At 33.7% G+C, this 22,577-nt stretch overlaps 1 protein-coding gene across 2 annotated transcripts; it reads right to left on the bottom strand.

Annotated features, from left to right (window-relative positions):
• Positions 1–8,478: 8,478 nt before the first annotated feature.
• Positions 8,479–19,108, bottom strand: LOC121409990 (ubiquitin-conjugating enzyme E2 Z-like). 2 transcript variants are annotated; one of them, XM_041601789.1, is made up of 8 exons: positions 18,833–19,108; positions 18,402–18,605; positions 16,690–16,759; positions 16,083–16,270; positions 14,594–14,705; positions 10,307–10,422; positions 9,317–9,407; positions 8,479–8,890 (listed from the first exon to the last, which is right to left on the bottom strand). In XM_041601789.1, the coding sequence occupies exons 2-8, from the start codon at positions 18,557–18,559 to the stop codon at positions 8,717–8,719; spliced, it is 909 nt and encodes a 302-aa protein (XP_041457723.1). In that variant the 5' UTR covers positions 18,560–18,605; positions 18,833–19,108; the 3' UTR covers positions 8,479–8,716. The 2 variants fall into 2 exon arrangements, with proteins under 2 accessions (XP_041457723.1, XP_041457724.1); XM_041601790.1 differs by having other exon boundaries at positions 18,828–19,108.
• Positions 19,109–22,577: the final 3,469 nt, after the last annotated feature.

Genomic DNA, 22,577 nt, shown 5'->3' on the forward strand with positions numbered 1-22,577 from the left:
GGTTAAGAGTGGATTAAATTTTGACAATCACTGGTTCATATCTTCCCAGTCTGAATAGGAAGTGTTGTATTTTTTTCACTTATGCATTGGCATCATGATCCTTTTTTTGTGTGAATTCTGTTTTTGTGTGACAGTCATTTCATTGACTTAATAAAATCTAAAAGGTTTCTCCTACCCTTATAATGCGCATTGTGTACATATTATTTGAACTGTCATGTTGGGAGGAAAGGAAGACGAGGTGTTGCGTCATGAATTAATTTAAAAATGGACTTTGAATGACAAGAATGAAAAATATGAGCCCAAAATGATTATATTTCAAGTGATTCACTTAAATTGTGGCTTGATATCATACTGTGCACTAATAATATACATGTAATATGTATGTTCAGTCAAAGTAAGGTTGTTTATCAACAGTTGCACAATTCAGCTGTGACTAAAGTGATTATAACAACCCATTCTGGTTTACCATATTCCACTTAAACATAAAGGATTATTCCTCTTTAACATAAGTTAATTGCAACTTGTCTGCTTTGAAACACCTACATGGGCACCATTTCACACATTTTATCAATAAGCTCCTAAAAGAATACTAAGCTTTATAACAATTATAAGTAATTTTGTTTTGTCTAGTACAGTTTTGTGAAACTATAGTTAAATTTCTAAGCCTATGATTACTTTGGTATTGGAAATCCTGCATGTATTACAAGGTTCTTTTATCAAATAGAATATTGTAACAATTATATCAAACCTTATGCATAAAAATGAGCTGGCACATTTCTGTGTTATCAAAACATAAAAAATCTTTTAATATTCATTTTAGAATCTAGAATATATATTAAGAACAAGACCAAATATAGTAGACAAGATTGTACATGTATAGGATGAATAGACAAGTTCGTATTTGTACCATGTCCCAAATAATCTCTTTTTAAAACAGCCATTCTCAATTTTGTTGAAGCGCCAATTTTCTTGTTGAGAATCTGAACTGCTCCACTATCCAACACGCAAAGAGCGAAATATTGTGGTATGGGGGGATACAGGACCACCTGAAGAGCAGAAAGCCTTTTAAATGACCGAGAGGGGTTCTCAATCAACAGAAGATATAAAAATACCGACATACTACACAATTTATTTAAAAATGATAAGTGACTTGCTCAAATTAGTGTTAATTATTATGTTTCTGTATTACATTTTGTTCTTAATGAGGGTCGTATTTGAAAAGCAAACCGGGTATGTTGATCAGTGGTAGATCGCCAGTCTCATGAACGGGAGGCCGTGGGTTTGATCCCCAACAGAGTCATACAAAAATAGGAATGGAACCTTCTGCATTCTTGCTTGGCGCTCAGCATTTAGATTGGAGAAGGGTAGTAATAACATACATGGAAATGCAGGGCCCGCTGCAGTTCCCTGACCGAAATGGCTACCCTGAGTAAATAAAACGTAATTATAATTTTATTATAAAAAGCACTGTTCACAAATCTATGTTCACATTATTATGTGCATAGTCTTTGTAGGCCTACCAATCGTAAATGAATACTAGTACATTAAATAGATCCTCCATAATAGGGGTTATCGAATGCTAGATTACACAAAATCAGAGGAAGTCAAATAGCATTTAGATTTCAAAAAGATCTGAGTTTTTATTTTCCCTTTGTAATTAAATGATCAAACCTCAATTCCAGATGATCAGTAGATCAACCTTTTATTTTCTGATTTTTTTTCTTTTTCTATACCGGCTCCCACGCGCCACTCCGGAAGGCTCGGTGCGCCACAAGTGGCGCACGCGCCACCATTTGAGAATCCCTGTTTTAAAACATGATAGCTTTTTTTGCACTGAGATCACACATTCAAAGAGATGGGGCCTTTTCACATGTGAATCTTGATTCATTGTAATGATGATTGCTATTGTAATCATGACTGATTAGCACTCATGATTCTAATTATGTTCCAGTTTGGTTTCACACGTGCTGAATACTCGTCATTAGCCTTATTTTTCACTGGAATCATTCAAATTACAATTTTTTTCCATGTGAAAGGGCAGTTAGAGATGTGCCTCATGAATAGGTTTAAGTCCCTTTTGAAAAGATAACACCGTACTTGAATCATGGAATGAATTATGAGTGGACAATTGACTAAAAAACTTGTAGAGCATTCAAATTTCTAGATAAAACTTTTGGCTAGGAACACCAAGCTATTCAATTCACCCACTGTTTTTAATCAATGAGGAATTGGAATTCATATTGCATGATTAGGGTAAGTCAGACAATCCCCCTTAGAGTATTGTTTTTGTCTTTGGATTTTAGATTTTATTGCAAATGACATTTATCTGCACATACTTGAACAGTATGTATCTACAAACTGGCTTATTGAGGTCTATTATGTCAAAAAAAAAGGAAATCAAGGTGAGGACAATTAAAAAGAAATCAAGGTAACATATTTGTGATCACAACCAAGGCAAAATCATAGTCCAAAATAATATCAGTTACACACTGCTTGTTCACATAATACAGGAAATATCGCCTGGTGGAAGTTTCATAGAGCTGATCATAAGATACGAATGACTTTACACACGACTGATGATCCTTTCTTGTGCTATGTGATATCCCTATGTAATTAAGTTCTGGTCAAGAACATGTCCCAGTTGTGCGTAAAGTTGTTTAAACTTTACGACCAGCCTTATAAAACACCCACCAGAAGCCGAATGGAATATAGAACCAGAACGAAGATATTTCCCGTATTTCATAAGAACAAGCAGGGTGTAATGATTTCATCTCTTCCTAATTTCACTGCAGAATAGGGGAAATCTATATAGAATGGAACTAAAAAAAATTGCAGAACCCTGCATTTTTAGAGTGATTTTTTCAAAAGAAGTCATTTGTGACATCACAATTAGTGCCCAGCGCGATGCTTCAATACATGGTTGAAATCAGCACTATGGGCATGTGTGTAACAATGAAAACAACAAACGGGTAATACTGGCTCATATTACCTGTTTGATCTTTTAGACCCAGTAAAATAGGTAAATACAGGATTGTCTCAAAAACAAATTGACCAACCAGATTACAATATTCATGAGAAATATGGCATACTAAGAGAAAATGTTATATATTCTACTGTTAAGTATTTATTAGTACATTTCTGCAATTTACAGCATATACATTATCTGTTCATTTTTTTTTCATGTAAAAGAAAATAAATGATAGGATTAAGTATAGAAAATTTGAAAAAAATACTTGGCATACAGAAAAAAATAAAACAAGATTCAGCTGAAAATAATCTAAGTACCAGTAATATATTCTGACTTTGATAACAAAATCAGAGCACATAAATTTGTATACATACATACACTGTACATGTGCAAACCTGTACTTGACAAAAATGTATATGAAATCTTATTTAGAAAATCAAGTTGAAATACACTACTGTGCATAAAAAAGAGATTTTCAAGAAAGGGGGGAGATAGAGAGAGTTAGAGTGTGTGTGTGGAAAGGAAATGGGAGAGAAGGGAAGAAACCAAAGATAACGCATTGGTTCACTTTTTAAAAATGTTCAGAAAGTATAGTATAGGATCATATCTTCCAATACAAATAAAAATAACACAATAAATATGTTGATACCATAGTGAAAAGGCAATAAAGGAGAATTCTTTAAATTAGGAAGGTGACTCTCCCTCTCACGTCCCTGCTCTACCTAAGTTGAATCCCTTGGGACTGCGGAATTCTTGTCTAAAACTTGTTGTCATTTTATGCAGCTATATGAATGATAAACTATTAAGGAAAACTGAGGTCAACAGATTTTCACATTAAAGATGCCTTGAACAGAGAAGTCCATGAAAAATACATATAATTAGGATCTTGCTCAGCTTAGCTTTGCTTTGACACAAGAATATTATATATGCTAAGTGCTTTGATATATTGCCCAAATCATTCAAGTTTGCACAATGAGAAATCAATCAAACAGCTTATTATACAAAAAAAAAGTCAGCACCAGTATTTCTGGGATAAGAAAGTGAGAGAAATTAGTATAGACCGACTAGCTAGAAGTTGCTTTGATGTATATTGTCATAATGAAGGATAATTATTTGGGTATAAAATCATGAGACCTGGTAAAAATCTAAGACTTGCAGATATTGAAAACTTCAAAAGCCTGAAGCAAATTACAATCCTGGTCTAATTTGTACTGTCCTAATTTTTATCATATCTCACAGTTTTGCATGTCAAATAGATTACAATATTAGATAGCCAAGCGCTATTGGTCCATAGCGTGTTACGTGATATGATTGAAATCAATATATTTTCCCAGCTGGTCCACCTGCGATGAATATATTTTTCCAGCCTGTCCATGGATATATTTTTCTACATGTATGGCGGCCTTTGGCGTATTAGATGTTACTAATTACATGGAAATAACACATGTGGGACAAAAGTAGTGATCATTTGCAATCGATCAACACTCGATATCAATTGAAATCAATCAATTTTCGAAGCGGACCGCGAAATTAAAGTGAGTCCTACGACGACGTAGGAGCCTACTACAAGTTAGGTTTAACGTTATATCTATCGAGTCATTAGGCCTTCTTCAGTTACTAAAATAGAGCCTATAGATTTGTGTAGACAAGAAAAACCATCATTTCTGAAATTCTGGGGATTTCTTTGACAATTTCTGGATATGTATTAGTGAGTGGAGCCAATGGATCGCCAGATAGAGACTGAAGAAGCTTAAGTTAGTTTTAAAACTTTTAGATCCAGACTTTTGGATTTGGTCTAACGTCAAAGAATTGTGTGATATGTTTGTTTTGAAACAATTTTTTGATTTCAATATATTCATAATGATGTCTGATGAGCAATGAGGAATAAGATCAGCTTTTGGACGATAAAATTGGGTAAGTAAGATCTAGATGTAACATTAGGCTAGAGTCTATCGTTAAAAGTTAGAGAAATCTAATGTTAAATCTTGCTAACGACAACGTAAGTTAACATTAGTGTTAACAAAACATTAACAATTAACTTGTTAGTTAGATTTGGTCTTGGACCTGGTTTGACAACAAAAGAATCAGGACCACCATCAACAGTGTCAGAAGTCTGACACAGATCTAGTCATGTTTATCTCATCCCTCATTAGACCAGAATCTGCACCTGATCATGGCTCAGCATGCACATTCGATCTGTCTTACATGTAGGTCCTGGATCTGGACCGTACTCTAAATTAGATCTAGAACTAGGCCTAAGAAACTTGATTTGATTAGAAAAGGGTAATCCACTGCGTTAGACTAACGTTACTTATACCAGTTCCATCAGTCACTGTGAATATTATACACAAATGATCTAGGTCTAGATCTACTGCACGGATCCCAGACCTAACTTTAGATCTAAATTTAGATGCATCTTCATCATTCAAGGCTAACTAATACAACAGATATTGACTGATGGGGTGTTTTTAAAAAAAAAATCTTTGGACTGCCTAAAGGATTTCTCTATATTTTGTGACTGTCTGTTTAAGTACCAGTACCATAAATATATATTTTTCTGTAACAACCACTAAGTTCTGATTTTCATGGCAAAGTAGAATACAAAGGTAGAGTGGTGATTTTTCTTTAAATTTACAATTTCTGTACACAAATAATATATAGAATGTACATATTTCTCATTTGCAGTAATTTTAAGTAAAGAAAAAATATTTTTTTAATCTTTACCGCCCCCCCCAAAAAAAAAATTAGCAAAATCGCCCAAACATGCAGGCTCTACAAAGTAAGCAGGATTTATAATCATAAATATACTAGCAGTCATATCTATAAAAGCCTTGGCTTTATTAACCAGTTTCCAATCGAATTAACTAATTACATTAGGTTCCCATAGCATGATATTCTCATTCCTAGGAAGTAATACGGTGTAATTTTTTGTCACTCCTGGGGAAAAGGCTAAAGTTTTCAATGATTGGAATGAATGAGAAAAACTTCAATATAAAACATGACAAAAATCCCTTAGTTTAATAATGTGGGTTTGATTTCTAATAATATAGTAAAGAGTTCAGTCAAAAGACCAATAATATACTGACTATGGTGCACATTCAATAGACAATAAACTAAAAGTACTGTAAAGCCCAACATAATCATAAGTATGAAAGGAAATCTTTCGACAAGAAAGAATATTTAGATGGATAATAGATGATACATGTCAGTAATACTTGTTACAAATAATTTTTATGTACAACAACAATAAAAACAGAAATAATAAATACAAATAATTTCACATGGAAAAAAATATTAGGAAATTATCCAACCTCTGTATGTTTATGGATTCTTGACTACATCGTCAAAATCTATGTCTCTGCGAATGCCTGATCAAGAATATATATCATATCTTTGTTCTATTACTGACCTTTCACATTAAGCATTAACCCTAACCAGACCAGGTGGGTGTTTCATAAAGCTATTCGAAGATAAGAGCGACTTTAAGAATGACTGGTGATCCTTTCTTGTGGTAAATGGTATAATAAATTGCCGATGGTTTAGCGTGCAAGAAAGGTTCACCAGTCACTCTTAACTTACGAACAGCTTTATGAAATGGCTTCCCGGAATTTGGGGTGTTATATGACCGGGCAGACCTGCTAACTTCTACAACCAAAAAAAAAGTATTCTTAGAAGGGGGGGGTGAGTATTTTTAAAAATTTGTCTCAACATAACAATCGCCAGCCTGTTGTAGTGTGATCAATAAAAAAAAATGTGAAATGATCTACTTGAAAACTTGATAATCACTACTTTAAACATGTGCTCATAAACAAATTTACTTGTTCCTTTCATGCAACAAGTTACTGGCCTGACAGTGATTTTCACTGGTCTGGGACCATTGGGCCGGCACTAGTGTCGCACACTGTGTATGATACATACTCCATGATCGAAAATTTTAAGAAAAGTAAAAAAATCTTACCCAAAAAAGTATTCATAGCAAAAAGGAGGAACCAATACTCTAAAATGGGAACGGTTGGCATGTCTAACCACAGTCAAAAAATTTAGCACAGCGGAATGATCTGTAAAAATGTTAAAGGGGGGGGAGGTTGATTCAACCCCCCCCCCCCCCCCCCCCCCCCGGTTTTAGGGTTTAAGATCCCAACATCTAATCAGATCATTGCCATTAACATATGGATAATGAACGAGGTTTAAAGTCGATCGCTTAAGCAGTTGTCCAGTTATATTGTAAGAACAATATATTTCAATGTATTAAATATCATATGACCTTTGAAGTCATGAACCCCAACTTCACTATCCTTCCTATTTGCATACATGAGCCATATTTGAATTTGAACCCTCAAAAGGTTCTTTAGTTATTGTGAAAATAAGATATTTCAATTGTATGAAATGACCCACTCAACCTTTAACCCCAAACTGTAATCAGATCATAATCCTTCTTAAGTTCATATGTATGCATACATGAGCTACGTTTGAAGTGGAACCCTAAAACCGTTTCTTTAGTTATCGCAAGAACAATATTTTGTCTGGTATATAATGACCCCTTGGACATTTGACCTTTGACCCCAAAGTAGTCAGAACATTGCCACTCCTATAAATACATGAACCAAGTTTGAATTTGATCTGCTAAACCGTTCTTGAGATATCTTTAGAAATCACGCGAATGAAAGTAGGGCAGACAGGTGGACAGGCATACTGACAGACAACCCCAAAACATGAGCTGAATTCACAAAAGAATTTTAAACCAGGAAGGGGTACCATGAATTACACAGATTTCATGCATCATAGTGCTCATATTTAGTGCCCTAATTTAGTGTATTGCTCATATTTAGACCCCTAAGCAAAAATCATGCATTTAATTTGGGACCTTTCTCAGTGCACATGATGCATCAAGTGCAATTGCACACAATCTGCTTAGTCTTTTGTTTTATACCCCTCCTGTATTAAAACTATTTTGTAAAATCTGGGCCGATGCCTCCGGTAATCGCTTATTTGGGCTGAGGCAAAATACATATTTTCTTTGTCTAGGCAAAAAAGGGTGTAGGTGTCTGTAATAATTCATCATTTTAGATTTAAATTCATTAAGTTTGACCTTAAATCTATCCTTCACATATCAAATTTAAGAAAAAGAAAAATGTCCTCATTTTGTCCTTGACTATAGAAAGCACACCTTTAGTTTAATAATTCTAAAAAAAATGTTCAAAGTCATCCATTTATCTATATGTTATAATATTCTTATAAAAAAAATGTCAGTCTTCATATCTAAATGAGAAAAAGGGGGGAAAACAAAAAAAAAGAAAGATAATTGTATTTGGCAAGTAATATAAACAAACAAGGTAACTTCTGCATCAAAATAACCTTGAAAATCGCTTCCCTGCTGAACTCATATTATGTTGAGAATATTTTCAAAAAGAATTTCACCCAAATCATCCTTTCCACTGCAGAGATCTATCTTTTTCGCTTCAATACTACAAAGAAAAGATTTCACTTTTTCTTCATGCTTTAGTACATTGGTATGAGACCTTAAAGGCCTTGTTCTAACCATGATGTAGTAAGCTGAATTCAAGATGCAGCCAAGGTCTGTTAAACAAACAAATAAGGAAGCTACATGTAGTAGCGGCCTACACAATTTACCAAAGGTTTCCAAACAGAATTATTTTCTGTCACTGTTTTTTTTCCAGCTTCACCAATTTGTAAACTGCCTGACCATGACACATGTACATGAGTTTGAGAACAGATTTCTCTCAAATATCAACTACTCGTATCTGGTCCAGAGAGCTTGGTATCTAGGTCTGACCCTCCACTGCTTTCTGAGTCTGAAGATACTTCCATTTGGGCAGCTTCATCTAGAATTTCTTTGATGGCTTTGAGTCTCTTCAAGAGAGTTGTGTAGTCAAACATTCCTCTCTTCTCACCGAATGGATCCTTAAAACAAACCAAGGCAATCATTAGAATATATGTTAGAGATTTTTAAAATATATATTACCTTAGTTCTAATGAAAATTTGTGCAAACACTAATAGAAACCTCACGGAATTGGCAAATTATCATTTGTTAACATGTTAAACATTTAACATTCACAAAACTATAAAGCAATGTCAAATTTTAATATGCAGTGACATAATGCAATAGAAAGTAACAATATCCAACATTAATATAACACTTATTTCAATTTATGTCTCCAAGTGATGCATATTTTTTTCTTGGTCTAATTTATTCTAATACAATTTATAAGTTAATTTCAATGAAAGGTAATATGGTTGGTATAAAAATCATACATGATAGATATACATGAGATTTTATAACTCTTTCTTTACAAGCAAAGCAAAGTTTTGAAAAATGACATATTTACCTGCATAGGCTGGCCTGTTAGATGCATCCTCTCCTGTACAGTGGTAACATAATAATCATAAAAATCAGGAAACGATGTCCGGTTTACTTGCCTGGAGAAAAAAAAATCAAAATTTCATAATTAATATTAAAGGAAATATAATGATAAAACAGAAAACTAAATGCAATAAAACCAAAGTACATGTATTTCAATTTCATTTACAATAAGTACCTTTATCATATTTTTGCTAAGTGACAAAGACAATTAATTCTTCTTCTAACCTCTATTGTAAAAATACTTGTAAATTCTAATAAAAAGTTTAATGAAGAAACCATGATTTTTTTTTGTTTTTTACAGACATAGTTCTCAGAAAAAACACAGTTATAAAAAATCTGGAAACTATTGTATTTATAGGACAAAAATGTCCCTTCTTTACACAGAGAGATTTTTTATTACATAATGAGCTTTGTCTTGTGACCTTTGGACACTTGGGCTTAACCTGTATATTAATGTCATCTACCTATACACAACAAGTTTAAAATCTGTTAAGCACTTTTTAAATTACTATACTAAAATGAATTTTAATACCTAGTGTAAAAATGAGCCATAAACTTTTTACCTTCGACCTGTGGACTCTTGAGTTTGAACTCAATCTGTATTCAAATGTCATCTACCCATGCATCAAAATATTAAAAATGCATCCATTCTTTAAAAGTATATTGAGATATTCTTTAAAAGTTACCATACAAAAACCAATTTACATACATGAGCTATGACCTTTGACCAACAATTCTGAACACAAAGTTGATTTGTAATTTGGTGTTATCTATCCACATATCAAAATGTAAAAATCAAATGAAACTAATTCAAGAGATGGATGAAAGAACAGACGGAGAACAAATGGAGAACACTATAAAAACATGTTTCTTCTTCTGCAGGGGCATAATAAATTATGTTAGGGGTCCATGTAAAAGTAAAACTCAAATAACAACATTGTATAAGAATACTTACTGTAGTTCAGGTGGTATGTGTTTACTAGGATGTTCAATCATATCACAAACTGCTACTCTGATAGTTTCATGACGGATACAATCATTATATCTCTGACAATCACCTGGATGACGTTCCTTTAAAAAAATACATAATTGTATTGCTTTATTTTTTAATCATTGGTAAATAACTAAATGGACAACTTCAGAAAATATTTCCACAGTTCAGTTTACATAAGCTTACATTCAGACCACTTTTGACAGCTGATATACAACTATTATTTTCATACACCCCAAAATTTTAATAAGTGGTCGGAATCACACCCTCTAAAGGTAATATACAGTTATGGATTATCATATCATGACATATTTTCTTGATTACAGATTCTTGAATACAGATTACAGTATATTGTGTACAGGGTAAACAGGATGGGGCCTAGCAGAGACCCTTGCAGGATGACAAGAGCAATTGATTAGATGGAAAATAGCTAATTGCCAATAATAAACTGATGACTATGACTTGAAAGATTGATTCAAATCGTCTCAAAGCCTGATCACCATTACTGAAATTCATATTCTGCATTAAATATTTCAGGTGTTCGAAAGCCAATGATGATCATGAATATGACGTTCTCTTCCTAAGTTAAGACTCGCAAGGAACTTCTAATCCCATTGCCCTCCCCCCAACTAGCTGGCAAAAAAAAAAAAAAAAGGGAGAAAAAGAGGGAGAAAGAAAGAGAAAAAAAATACAAATTGTATTGGTGGACAAAGAAATCCACAATTCAGCATAGCTTACATTCACTTTTGACATGCTATTATTACCCCATTCACATTAGATATTTTTATCATCACTTTTATGAATACATAATATTGTGCAGTTAGGGCCTATTATCATGATTCTTGGATTCTTGCCAATAATAAACTGATCTGTTTAAAGGTCAATCGTCTCACCCCATTACTGAAATTCAATGTTAAATATTTGAATCGAAACAATGATGAAAATGATTCAAACTCGCAAGCTAATCCCATTACTGAAAGAGAGTTTCATGCAATGCTATATCATTGCATTGTAAAATAAAGATCAGGTTCTTGCATAAAGGTCAAGTATAAAAGATTTTTCTACTTATTTTCATCTCATAAGAAAGTTATGGCATATAAGTTTCACTTATTTTTCTCAAAACAGTGCCATGCAAATTAGTCAGTCGATGACGTCCATCACTCATTATTTCTTTTGTTTTTTATTGTTTGAATTATACAATTTTTCATTTTATTTACAGATTTGACAACAAGAACCAACTTGACTGAACCATATAGTATTATTAAACAGTGCTAATTCCATATGTTCAGGGAGGAATTAATAATTGTTTCACTTGACAATGAGGAGAAAACTAGAATATTTGATATTTCATATAATAGAATACAAAAGATATAGTGAGTGGATGTCCTCATTTGCATACCAACCAGGATGTGCATACTGTTTTGTAACTGTTTTGTGAAATTACATCTGATTTTGATTCAATTTTCAGTATTATGCTTGTTGGATTTTCTCTTTTTATTCAAATCAACTTTTGTTGGGATGGACTTGCCTTTAATGAGATATATAATCCTGCTGTACTTAAAACATCCCGTTTTCAATTCAAAATGTACCAAACATATTTCCTCGCACTTCAAGTTATTATTGTTCTATGTAGTGACATAGGCCTATGCTTCTTTTTCATGACTACTTAAAGTGAATGCCCCTTTTTTGGTATTAATATTTAACATTTACAGTCCATGCTTATGTTCGCATTATTAGTGAGATATGTCTGCTCTTCATGAATTCCGAGTCCTAAAAACAGTCCGTAAAATGTCCCCTTTTCTTGTATAAATTTTTAAGTTTCAGCTTGTGCTTTGCACTCTTGATTAATTCATACAAACAAGCCTTGAATGCCCCTCTTCAGGTCTGAATTTCGAAATTTTTCAGCTCGCACTTTGCGCTCGCAATTTTTCATTATTGAAATAGTAATACGTATCATGTTCATGATTACCATGACTACAAAAAGTTCTTCATGTCATGCATGTGTTTTTGTGTAATTCTAACAAAATCAGCAAGCCCTTGGCACTTGCATTAGATGACTATTGTAAGATATGTATGCTCTTCATTAATCATAAAAGATAGTCCTGAAAATGTTTCTGTTTGGGGTGAATAAATACAAAAATGTCAGCTTGCTCTTCACACTCACATTTTTTGTTTAGAGACAAATACGTATTATGATTACAAAAATTTGATTCTAATGTCCTTTTTATAGGTCTGAATATCAAAAATTTTCAGCTCGCGCTTCGTGCTGCATTTTTTTATTAGTGAGATACGTATTGTGTTCATGATTAAAATAACAAAAAGTGCTTCATGCCATGCATGTTTTTAGGTGTACTTTTAACACAAGTGGAATGCCTCTGGCCGTCTCACCTGCATCACGCGGTTCAATATAGCAGCAGTGCTGACTTTGAATACTACTCTAACTCGCACAAGATGTTCAGTGATACATGGTTACTCTTATGTCCAATTTTTATGAACTAGACCAATAAACTTACAGAGATATGATGGTTATTCAACAAAAAACCCCAACATGGCCAAAGTTCATTGACCTTACATGACCTTTGACCTTGATCATGTGACCTGAAACTCGCACAGGATGTTCAGTGATACTTGATTACTCTTATGTAAAAGTTTCATGAATCAGATCCATAAACTTTCAAAGTTATGATGGTAATTCAACAGATACACCCAATTCGGCCAAAGTTCATTGACCTTTGACCTTGGTCATGGGACCTGAAATGCGCACAGGATGTTCAGTGATACTTGATTACTGTAATGTCCAAGTTTAATGAACTAGACCAATAAACATTCAAAGTTATGATGGTAATTCAACAGATACCCCCGATTCGGCCAAAGTTCATAGACCCTAAATGACCTTTGACCTTAATCATGAGACCTGAAACTTGCACAAAATGTTCAGTGATGCTTGATTACTATTATGTCCAAGTTTCATGAATCAGATCCATAAACTTTCAAAGTTATGATGGGAATTCAACAGATATCCCCAATTCGGCCAAAGTTCATTGACCCTAAATGACCTTTGACCTTGGTCATGTGACATGAAACTCTAATAGGATGTTCAGTAATACTTGATTAACCTTATGGCCAAGTTTTATTAACTAGGTCCATATACTTTCTAAGTTATGACATCATTTCAAAAACTTAACCTCAGGTTAAGATTTGATGTTGACGTCGCCGCCGTCGGAAAAGTGGCGCCTATAGTCTCACACTGCTTCGCAGGTGAGACAAAAATCAGCGACTCTCATTAGATGACTATGTTGTGATTTGTATGCTCTTCATAAATTCCTGAAAATAGTCTTTAAAATGTCTCTTTTCTAAGTCAATATATACAAAAATTTCAGTACGTGCTTTGCGCTCGCATTGCTTGCTATAGAGACAAATACGTATCATAATGACAAAAATTGGGCCCTTTTTTTTAGGTCTAAATATAAATTTTATTTTATAGTTTGAGCTTCGTGCTTTGGTTATTCTATCGATACATATCAGTTTAATTGCACAGTCCTTAAAATCTGGTAAGAATACCTGGCAAGTGACTCAAAATTTTTGCTGGTGCCCCCCCCATGCCCCACGGTATGCCACTGTTGGTAACTACCATGGTAACGGTGATGAACAGCAAATAAAAAAAAAGGTTTCAGGACCTGATTTTAAGGACTGTGCATTGTATGGTGGAGTTACCATAATGGTAACTTTTATGCAACGGGAACATGGAGTTTAATACATGTATGCAGGGATCTGGAAACAATTTTTTGGGTGGGGGTGCGAAGTAAATTCAACAAGCAAAAAAAAGGACGTTCACTACAAAAATGCAGGTCGTTCTGGTTCCCAAAAATTTTAACCCCCCCCCCAAAAAAAAAAAAAAAGTTTTTCACCACAAAAAAGTTGGTCATTTTCCATACATTTCTCAAATTTTGCACACAGTCTCTACCAGAATTTCAGGGGGTGCTGCCTATGAAAAATAATACACACAGCACCCCCTGGGAAAATCCTGGGGGTGGTAAAGCACCCCTGTTTTTAAGGGATATGCATGTATACATAATGAATAATTTTATATAAGACTACAAATATGAAAAGCAATCATAATAAACCAGATGGACACATGCATTCATATCTAGAATAGGGTACACTGTAAATATATGTCATATTTCTGCATGAATCATCTGTACTTTAGAATAGTATGTGTGCTCTATTTTATGTAAACATGTCAAATCTTACTTGTTCAAATCCTGGTTCATTGTGATATGGTTTCTCATTCATCAGAGATTGTATAGACATGAGCACACTAGATAAACTCTGAGCTGGGCTCCATGCAGGGCCTCTCCAAGTTCTATGAACATGATACATGGGATAATGGAATTAGGTAATATCAAAATACTTCCTGGTAATCAAAACATTTCAATTCAATTCATTTTATTTATAAAATAGTAGTAAAAAGTAGTACACAAAAAATATGAATGGAATTGAGAAAACAGTGTCTCAAAGTAATGCACACATACACATCAATATATGATTCAAAATGAAAAAATACACGAACAAAAAACAAACTATAGAATGATGTCTATCAACCTCAAACAGTGGCGGAACCAGGCTGGGAACAAGAGACGAGTGTCCCTTCTATATTTTTCAAAAACATTTATAATTTACATATTAATATCGGTACGAAAATTTTTCATATACACCTCTTCTAATGTCAAATTTTCTCTTAGCGCCTCTCTAATTTGAAATCCTGGATACGCCCGTTCAATACTCCTGAATAAAAAAAAATTGCTAAAAATCTGCTTGATAAAATAATGCTTTAAGGATTTCCATAAAAAGGATAAAGATAAAAGCTTTTACATATATGGTTATCTGGTAATCGTCTAATCCAGTTCCACCTCTCCTTTTAAAGAAATCTCTAAAGGACTCCGCACACCTTAAGACTGGTCCACAATCCGATTTTGAAAAAAAGATTACATTATTATTTTCTGAGAATTTCACTGAATCTTTTATTTGAGATTCAAATTATCTGTAAGAATTCTAATATACCAATTTTGGAGAATTGCAAGCTTTTATTGCAAGAGTATAGACCAATTGGATTCAAATCATAGCCAATCGCACGATTGCTATGACATTAATATGACTAGATATTACTTTGTTGATGAGGATGGTAGCATACCGGTAGTCACATATTTTACCATTCATACTATGATTTGGAACTTTCAACACCAAGATATTCTATGTCTCATTATTCACATAAAATTGGGTCACAGACTAATCGTAAGGTGTGTAATGGCCTCAAGATATATTCTAATTCTGTTAATATACTCCGACGAGTGCCTGTTGAAAGTATGTCCGCTTTTAAGGCTACATTACAATTCTGTTATTATCTGTTGGGTGCCAAACAATGATATGACAAAATTGCTCCCTCACTCGCCCCGCTCTCATTTCTCCCACACACAACCCCAAATGACAATGCGAGTACAATACTGTTTGGCACCCTTTATTTCCCACTCCCAGCATATCATTACATATTCAACTGAGTGTCCATTCTTTCCCTTGTGATGTCTTTGCAATCAGCATTTTACAAAAACTCTTTTTCAATACAACTTATGAGAACTATTTACAACTTACAAGAGATACAATGTATATAAGGTGAATCACACTTAACATTGGCATTGCCCCTCCCCTAGCATTGTGCTTCCATTGCTAAGTGCTATTTACTCACCCTAGAATACTAAGGCAGACTTTACCACTCCTGTAGAGGTTAGGATTAAACCTGACAGCCCCATCTCCAGTAGTCATTAACTTGATCCTTGGTGGCCTGATAGGGTAGTCAGGGGGAAACTTTATAAAGAAATGGAAGAAACCACCTTCATATGGGGTATCAAATGGACCTGTTATAAGGGCATGTATCTGAAATAAAAAATAAAGAAAACAAAGTACAAAATTTGATTACAAGATAAGACAAGGTCAACTAGCTGTTACTTTAAAACAACTTACCATTGTCATAGTTTCTAGTACTTGAAAAATGATTTTCATCAGAGCATTAAATTCGTGGGAAAAAATCCTAGCTTACAAAGTGACATTAAAAAATGAATTACAATTCCATATAATTCAGATGAGGATTATCTTTTGCCATATCATTCCCTTTTATTCTGTAGATGAACACCAAAAAAATGTGTGTCGGTGAAATCTAAAGGAATTTGACTTTCCAGCACCATTTGAAGACACACAATTAATCACTCAATCTAAGAAAAACGTTACTGTCAGCAAGTTCCATCCAATCCCCTTGGAGTAAAAAAAGAAGTAAGAAACAAGATTATTCCCATTACCCTTGTGATATCCTCTTCGGGTACAATACACATTCCCAATGGTGGCTCAGTGTAGATGTTCATGATGTCCCTGTAATATGAAGAGATGATTTGAACAAAATATGATTGCAGAAGTACACTATTTTCCAACAACAAATAAGTTATTATCATATTGGATTTTATTGCAATAAAAACTATCAAAATACAATCACAAGCAGTCAAAGACTGAAATTTGTGACTGTTTACATGTAAAATAGAAACATAACAAATAATAAATATTCAAATAAATATTAAAATAAAATACAGATGAAAAAGGAATGTATCATAAGTAAATGCTAAAAGTCATAGCATAATTACTCCAAGGTGTCACCAATGAAGAGTAGGGGGAGTGAAAAATTAGGAAGAGAGGAAAAGGATGGGAAAAGGGAAAGAAATAGGGAAAAGTCAAAAGAAAGGGGAAAGCAAGAGGTGGAAACTGGAAAGAGAATATTAAGAGAATAAGAGGCAGTAAGTTTTACAATATCAGACATTAAAATACACTAATATTTTTTTTAATTTAACGACCCCCCCCCCATAGCAAACCAAAACTCAAATAGAAAAATCATCAAATTCAATAGTATGTGAAAATGTTTTAAAATGTCCTGTAAATTGATTAAATTATAAATGTAGATTTATATTATTGTGTCCATAGGCTTAACTATCAATAAGGTAATGATTTTTTTTTCTTCCATGTACTGGTATGTTTTTCATTAACACAACTCAAACATGAGAATTTAGATCAAAATATTTCTGCTGATACCATTTTCACAATACTCAGTAATATTTGGTTATCCGACAAAATTGTGTCATCCAACACAGAACTGCTAGAAATGGGCAGTAAATCGTAATAATAATTTTTGGTCAGTATTCAAATATAGCTCCAATTATTAAGTTACTTTGCATGTAACATATGATAACAAATATGAAAAACTCAAACCTTTGGAGAGTGCCAAAAACACAACATCCTGCTACCAGAATTTCACTTTTATTTTATAATGGAAGAGAAATCTTGTCCATATTCTCATGATAATTCATTAATTCAATTCCATAGATTTAACTACTTGTTGACCTCACTACTTCAAATTTTATATGGCAGTAGATCATATAACTGAACACTTTTCATGAATTCAGTTATATCAAACACAATATTTTCTTGGAATTCATCAAACTTCCACCATAAATACACAATATCTACAAAAATTAAGGTGTAAAATTTTTGCTCAGATTAATTCATCCAATTTACAATATCAGTTCCCAATTGCAAGTCAAATGTTTTGGTCACTTTAAGGTCAAGGTGGTATTGTATTGTAATGTTTGTTTTCTGTCGTCAAAGTTGGAAATCAACAATATCACTGATCAGCAAATTTTGTCTATATTTAGGAAACTGATCCAACTTAAATTTTGAAAATGTGTTTTGGCTCTTTTCCATCATTAGGTCTATTCTATTTTATTATTTTTTGGGGGAAATGGAAAGATGTTCAATACTTCAATGTACAAGAAATTGTTTTCTGGAAATTCAGATGTGATATGTTTAAAATGAATGTGCTCGGTTACAAGGCCAGTCGCTAAAAAAAAGCACTTAATAATGACACTATATGCTTTTTTCCAAACAAAGACAAATACCGGTCCAGACACCTTGAAGAATTAACCCTTAACTTTAAGCAGCTCTTCCAAGCTAAAGTTAGGATACAAACCTTCTTATTCGAAGTAGACACAACTGACTCGGTTTCTGAGATTCCCAATCCTTGCATTTGATAGGATCCCATGGGCTGAGCTGAGGTTGTAACTGTGAAGCTACCAAAGATGCAGTGGCTTCCAAGTGTTCTTCTTCTGGTTCTTCCATCACCTCCATTTTTGTCTTGTAGATCGACTAGACCTATTTATACCTCAGTCTCAAACTGAAGAAAGAGAGTCAAAATCAGTGTGTTCAAGTGACAATCAAAATTGCAAACACAATGAGACAATCAAGTTTGAAAGACGATATGATATCCCTTGAATAGGCCTACTAACTCAATCAAACACCTTCCTCTCACACATGATCACAGATTCATTTCCCTTCCTTTATCAACTTTGATTCCTAAAATAAGATTAAGAAGCTTAATCTAACTGCAAGCACTAACGTTACCTTGGCTTTCTCAAAACCTTCCTCGCTGTCGGCTGGCCGGAGACGAGACTGAAGTTGAGGTAGCAGTGGGTGAATTGGAAAAGAACTGTCTTGGGCCTTGCCTTGTCCTGGGAAAGTAATTCTACAGAAAACCAATGTTACGGTCTCATCTTCACACAATGCGTATAAAGTATTGTAACATGTCTTTCTTTGACATGCAAATGTCCCGAATTTCCTCGTTATTTCACAATCCTGAGGCTGAGCAAAGTACTTGCATACATGTACGCGAGGTATAGGATTTGCGCATGCAATGTTTACTCTAGCCTTTATGTAATTCATAGTAGGAATTTTTAAAGATAATATTCTCAAGGAAATAAGGGACGGTAAAAAACACACAAAAATAGATAATATGCAATAAAATTACCAAGAATTATGAATCATTTCTTATGAAAGTTACATAAATGCGCTAGTTTCAATTTATATTAACGGAAAATTTTCAGTAGACGACTTAATTAAGACTATGTAATAAGGGCTCCTCGTAGGCCATGTAGGCCTAACAAATTTGAAACAGTTGAGCATTTCTTAATCGAATGTCCCAAATATATAATAGAGAGGGCCATGCTACTTACAGAAACAAATCTTTCAACCTCCCAAAAAATAATGGATCTCTTAAAGAGTACTAAAGTAGAAACCCAATCTGCACTGGTCCGTTTCGTTCTCAGAACGAAACGACTATATAAAGTCTGAATAAGGAGGAAGAAAGGAGACTTTTCTCCTTCTTTCTTACCCTTGGCTGATTATCCGAGTTTTTTTTTTTTTTTTTTTTTTTTTTTTGATTTGGTGATTCGCCAGGGGGACAGAAAGGAGATAAGGATGAAGAGAAAATTTTCGTTGTTAATTTGTTGGTTTGTTTAGTTCTATTTTCATTTTTTTTTTTGTTTGTTTTGTTTGTTTTTTGCACTTTGCACTTTCATCCAATACTTTAGTTTCGGTTTCCCGAAACCTGGAGTTTTATCAGGCCACAAATCCAGTTTACTTTTGCTTTTTCTGTTGCAGCTTACTGTAGCAGAAGAAAGAATCAGAACGTAATCAAAAGAAAAATAAATTAATCTTTTTAAAAAAGGAAGGGAAACAAAAAAGAAATAAAAGAAAAAAAGAGAAAAGAAAAGAAAAGAAAAGAGAAAAAGAATTCATGAAAAGAAAAAAAAGAAGAAATATAAGAAGAAAAGCAAAGAAAACAGAAGAAAGAAAAAAGAAAAGAAAAAAAAAAAGAAAAGAGGAGACAAAAAGAAAAGAAAAAAAAATAAAATGAAAAAGAAAAGAAAAAAGAGAAAAAAAAGACAAAGAAAATAACAGAAAAGAAAAGGAAGAAAAAAAAGAAAAAAAAAATTAGAGAGAGAAGGAAAAAAGGAATGGAAAAAAATATATAATAAGCTACTGAAAATGAACAAAAGCTGTGGCAAAAATAGTCAATCCTGACTGGTTGCCAACCAAGGAAAGAGGAAGAAGGAAGAAGAAGTCGTCGGTAACGTCGGCCTCGCTAGCGCTAGCAGTATTAGTTGAGATTAAAAAAGCAAATAGTTGCGTTTCTCTATTTTGAAAGGGGGGGGGGCACTTCCATTCACGAGTGGATACCATGCACGACCATGGGGTCTCGAAAAGCACCCTAAACAAGTAATTTCCATTTTCTGAAAATGCACCCCTTAACAAGTATTGGCGTTTGAAACCCTACCCTTAACAAGTATTGGAAACAAAACGATACTCTTGGCAAATATGTTCCCTGAAATGAACCCCTAAACAAGTAAAGTAATGTTTTATTGTTACGGGTCCTTCGGTCGTCGGCTTTACCTTATTTGGTTTAGTACTGGGGTTTAGTACGACCCCACCTTCTACACCTCGCGCAAATCGGACCCTAAACACGAATTGGGGCAAAAAAGGCCTTTATTAAACATTTTATCTTTGTTTTATCATCCCCGCAAATTTGACCCTAAAGAACACGTAATTTTCCTAGCGAAATAGATACCCTTTTTTCATTATTTTTGTGTTTTTGACACCCTTTAATATCACGTTACGTACGTAACGTGCCCTATCGTGAAAAAGACATCCTTTTTACCGTTTTTTGGGTCGCGCATGGTATCCACTCGTCAATGTAAGTGGCCCCCCCCCCCGGGTGAATAGGTCTAATTACCAACTAATTATTATGAGTATGATTTTGAATACATTACCGTTTCTTTTAAAATATTTAAATAATTACGTATGGTAAATTCTTCAATAATCAGAAGAATGTCCGATTGAGTCTGACCATTCAATTTTTAAAGACTGGTCGATTTAAAAGGGAATCCAGCCTTGGTCATAAAATGTAGTGTTGGAAAGGAGAAAAATAGATAAAACAGAATGGTGAAAGTTTGAAAGAAATCGGACCAGCAATAAGAAAGTTATGGCTGCTTTAAAATTGAAATACCTATGATTATGTAGATTTCAAATTGGCAACTGGGTAAAGTAAATTATGAGAAGAGGCAAGGACAACTTTCCCATAGGCCATGTACTTAAAGGTCAAGTCCACCTCAGAAAAATGTTGATTTGAATCAATGGAGAAAAATCAGACAAGCACAATGCTGAAGATTTCATCAAAATCGGATGTAAAATAAGAAAGTTGTGACATTTCAAAGTTTCGCTTGTTTTTAACAAAATAGTTATATGAACGAGCCAGTTACATCCAAATGAGAGAGTCGATGATGTCACTCACTCACTATTTCTTTTGTTTTTTATTGTTTGAATTATACAATATTTCAATTTTACGAATTTGATGATTAGGACCTCCTTGCCTGAAGCACAAAATGTTAAAATAATGGAATTCCATGTGTTCAGGGAGGAATGAACTTCATTTCACATGACAATGACGAGAAAATAAAAATATTTAATATTTCAAACAATAAAAAACAAAAGAAATAGTGAGTGAGTGACATCATCAACTCTCTCATTTGCATTTAACTGGCTCGTTCATATAACTGTTTTGTTAAAAATAAGCGAAACCTTAAAATGTCATAACTTTCTTATTTTACATCCGATTTTGATGAAATTTTTAGTGTTATGCTTGCTGAATTTTTCTCTTTTCATTCAAATCAAGTTTTTGTTGGGATGGACTTGTCCTTTAATTATCAGGGATTTGTGGTTTTCTCCTAACTGCCCATTCCCCTGGGCAGTAATCTAAATATAACCCTGGTAGTATATTGTTTTATGTCCTCATGAAAGAAAAATAAAATTTGAAGTAAAACATTTGAAAAAATGACATATAGCCATTATGTATTGGAGTACATGGAAGAGTAGTCCTTGCCTTACATCACTGTGACATATGGCCAATTTGTAGTCTCCATGCATCTAGGGATTACCAATATTCACAACTTTTAAAAAATCATAACTTTCTTATTGTTTGTCAGATAGTGTTCAAACTTTCACCCATCAACTTGTCTGATTTTTCTTATTCCCCTAAGAACAAGTTTTTATTTGGGTTGGATTCCCCTTTAAGGAAGAGTTCCTCGATAACTATATCAGCGAGGAGCTAGACTCCCGGGAGAACAAGGACTTACATGTCTAATTCATAATGCAGGAAATCATATTCTGATTAATTCGATTTTCCACTGCCTTAACTAATTGTTCATGATTAGTAATAATATTTAATGCGTAGCATGATCCAAAGATGATGATGACGATGATGCCGAGCGCGCTGCACCGGGGAGCGTTTCATGAAAGGACTTGTCGGACGTTT

Source organism: Lytechinus variegatus, chromosome 3, assembly GCF_018143015.1.
Source record: "Lytechinus variegatus isolate NC3 chromosome 3, Lvar_3.0, whole genome shotgun sequence".
Taxonomy (NCBI): Eukaryota; Metazoa; Echinodermata; class Echinoidea; order Temnopleuroida; family Toxopneustidae; genus Lytechinus; species Lytechinus variegatus.

Bases quoted from the DNA above. Each gene is read 5' to 3' on its own strand.
- LOC121409990 (XM_041601789.1), bottom strand. From the start codon at position 18,559: ATGGAGGTGATGGAAGAACCAGAAGAAGAACACTTGGAAGCCACTGCA. The intron at 16,271-16,689 runs GTAATGGGAATA...TTTTTATTTCAG, and splicing joins CCGAAGAGGATATCACAAGG to ATACATGCCCTTATAACAGG. The intron at 9,408-10,306 runs GTAAGTATTCTT...TTTTTTCTCCAG, and splicing joins CACATACCACCTGAACTACA to GCAAGTAAACCGGACATCGT.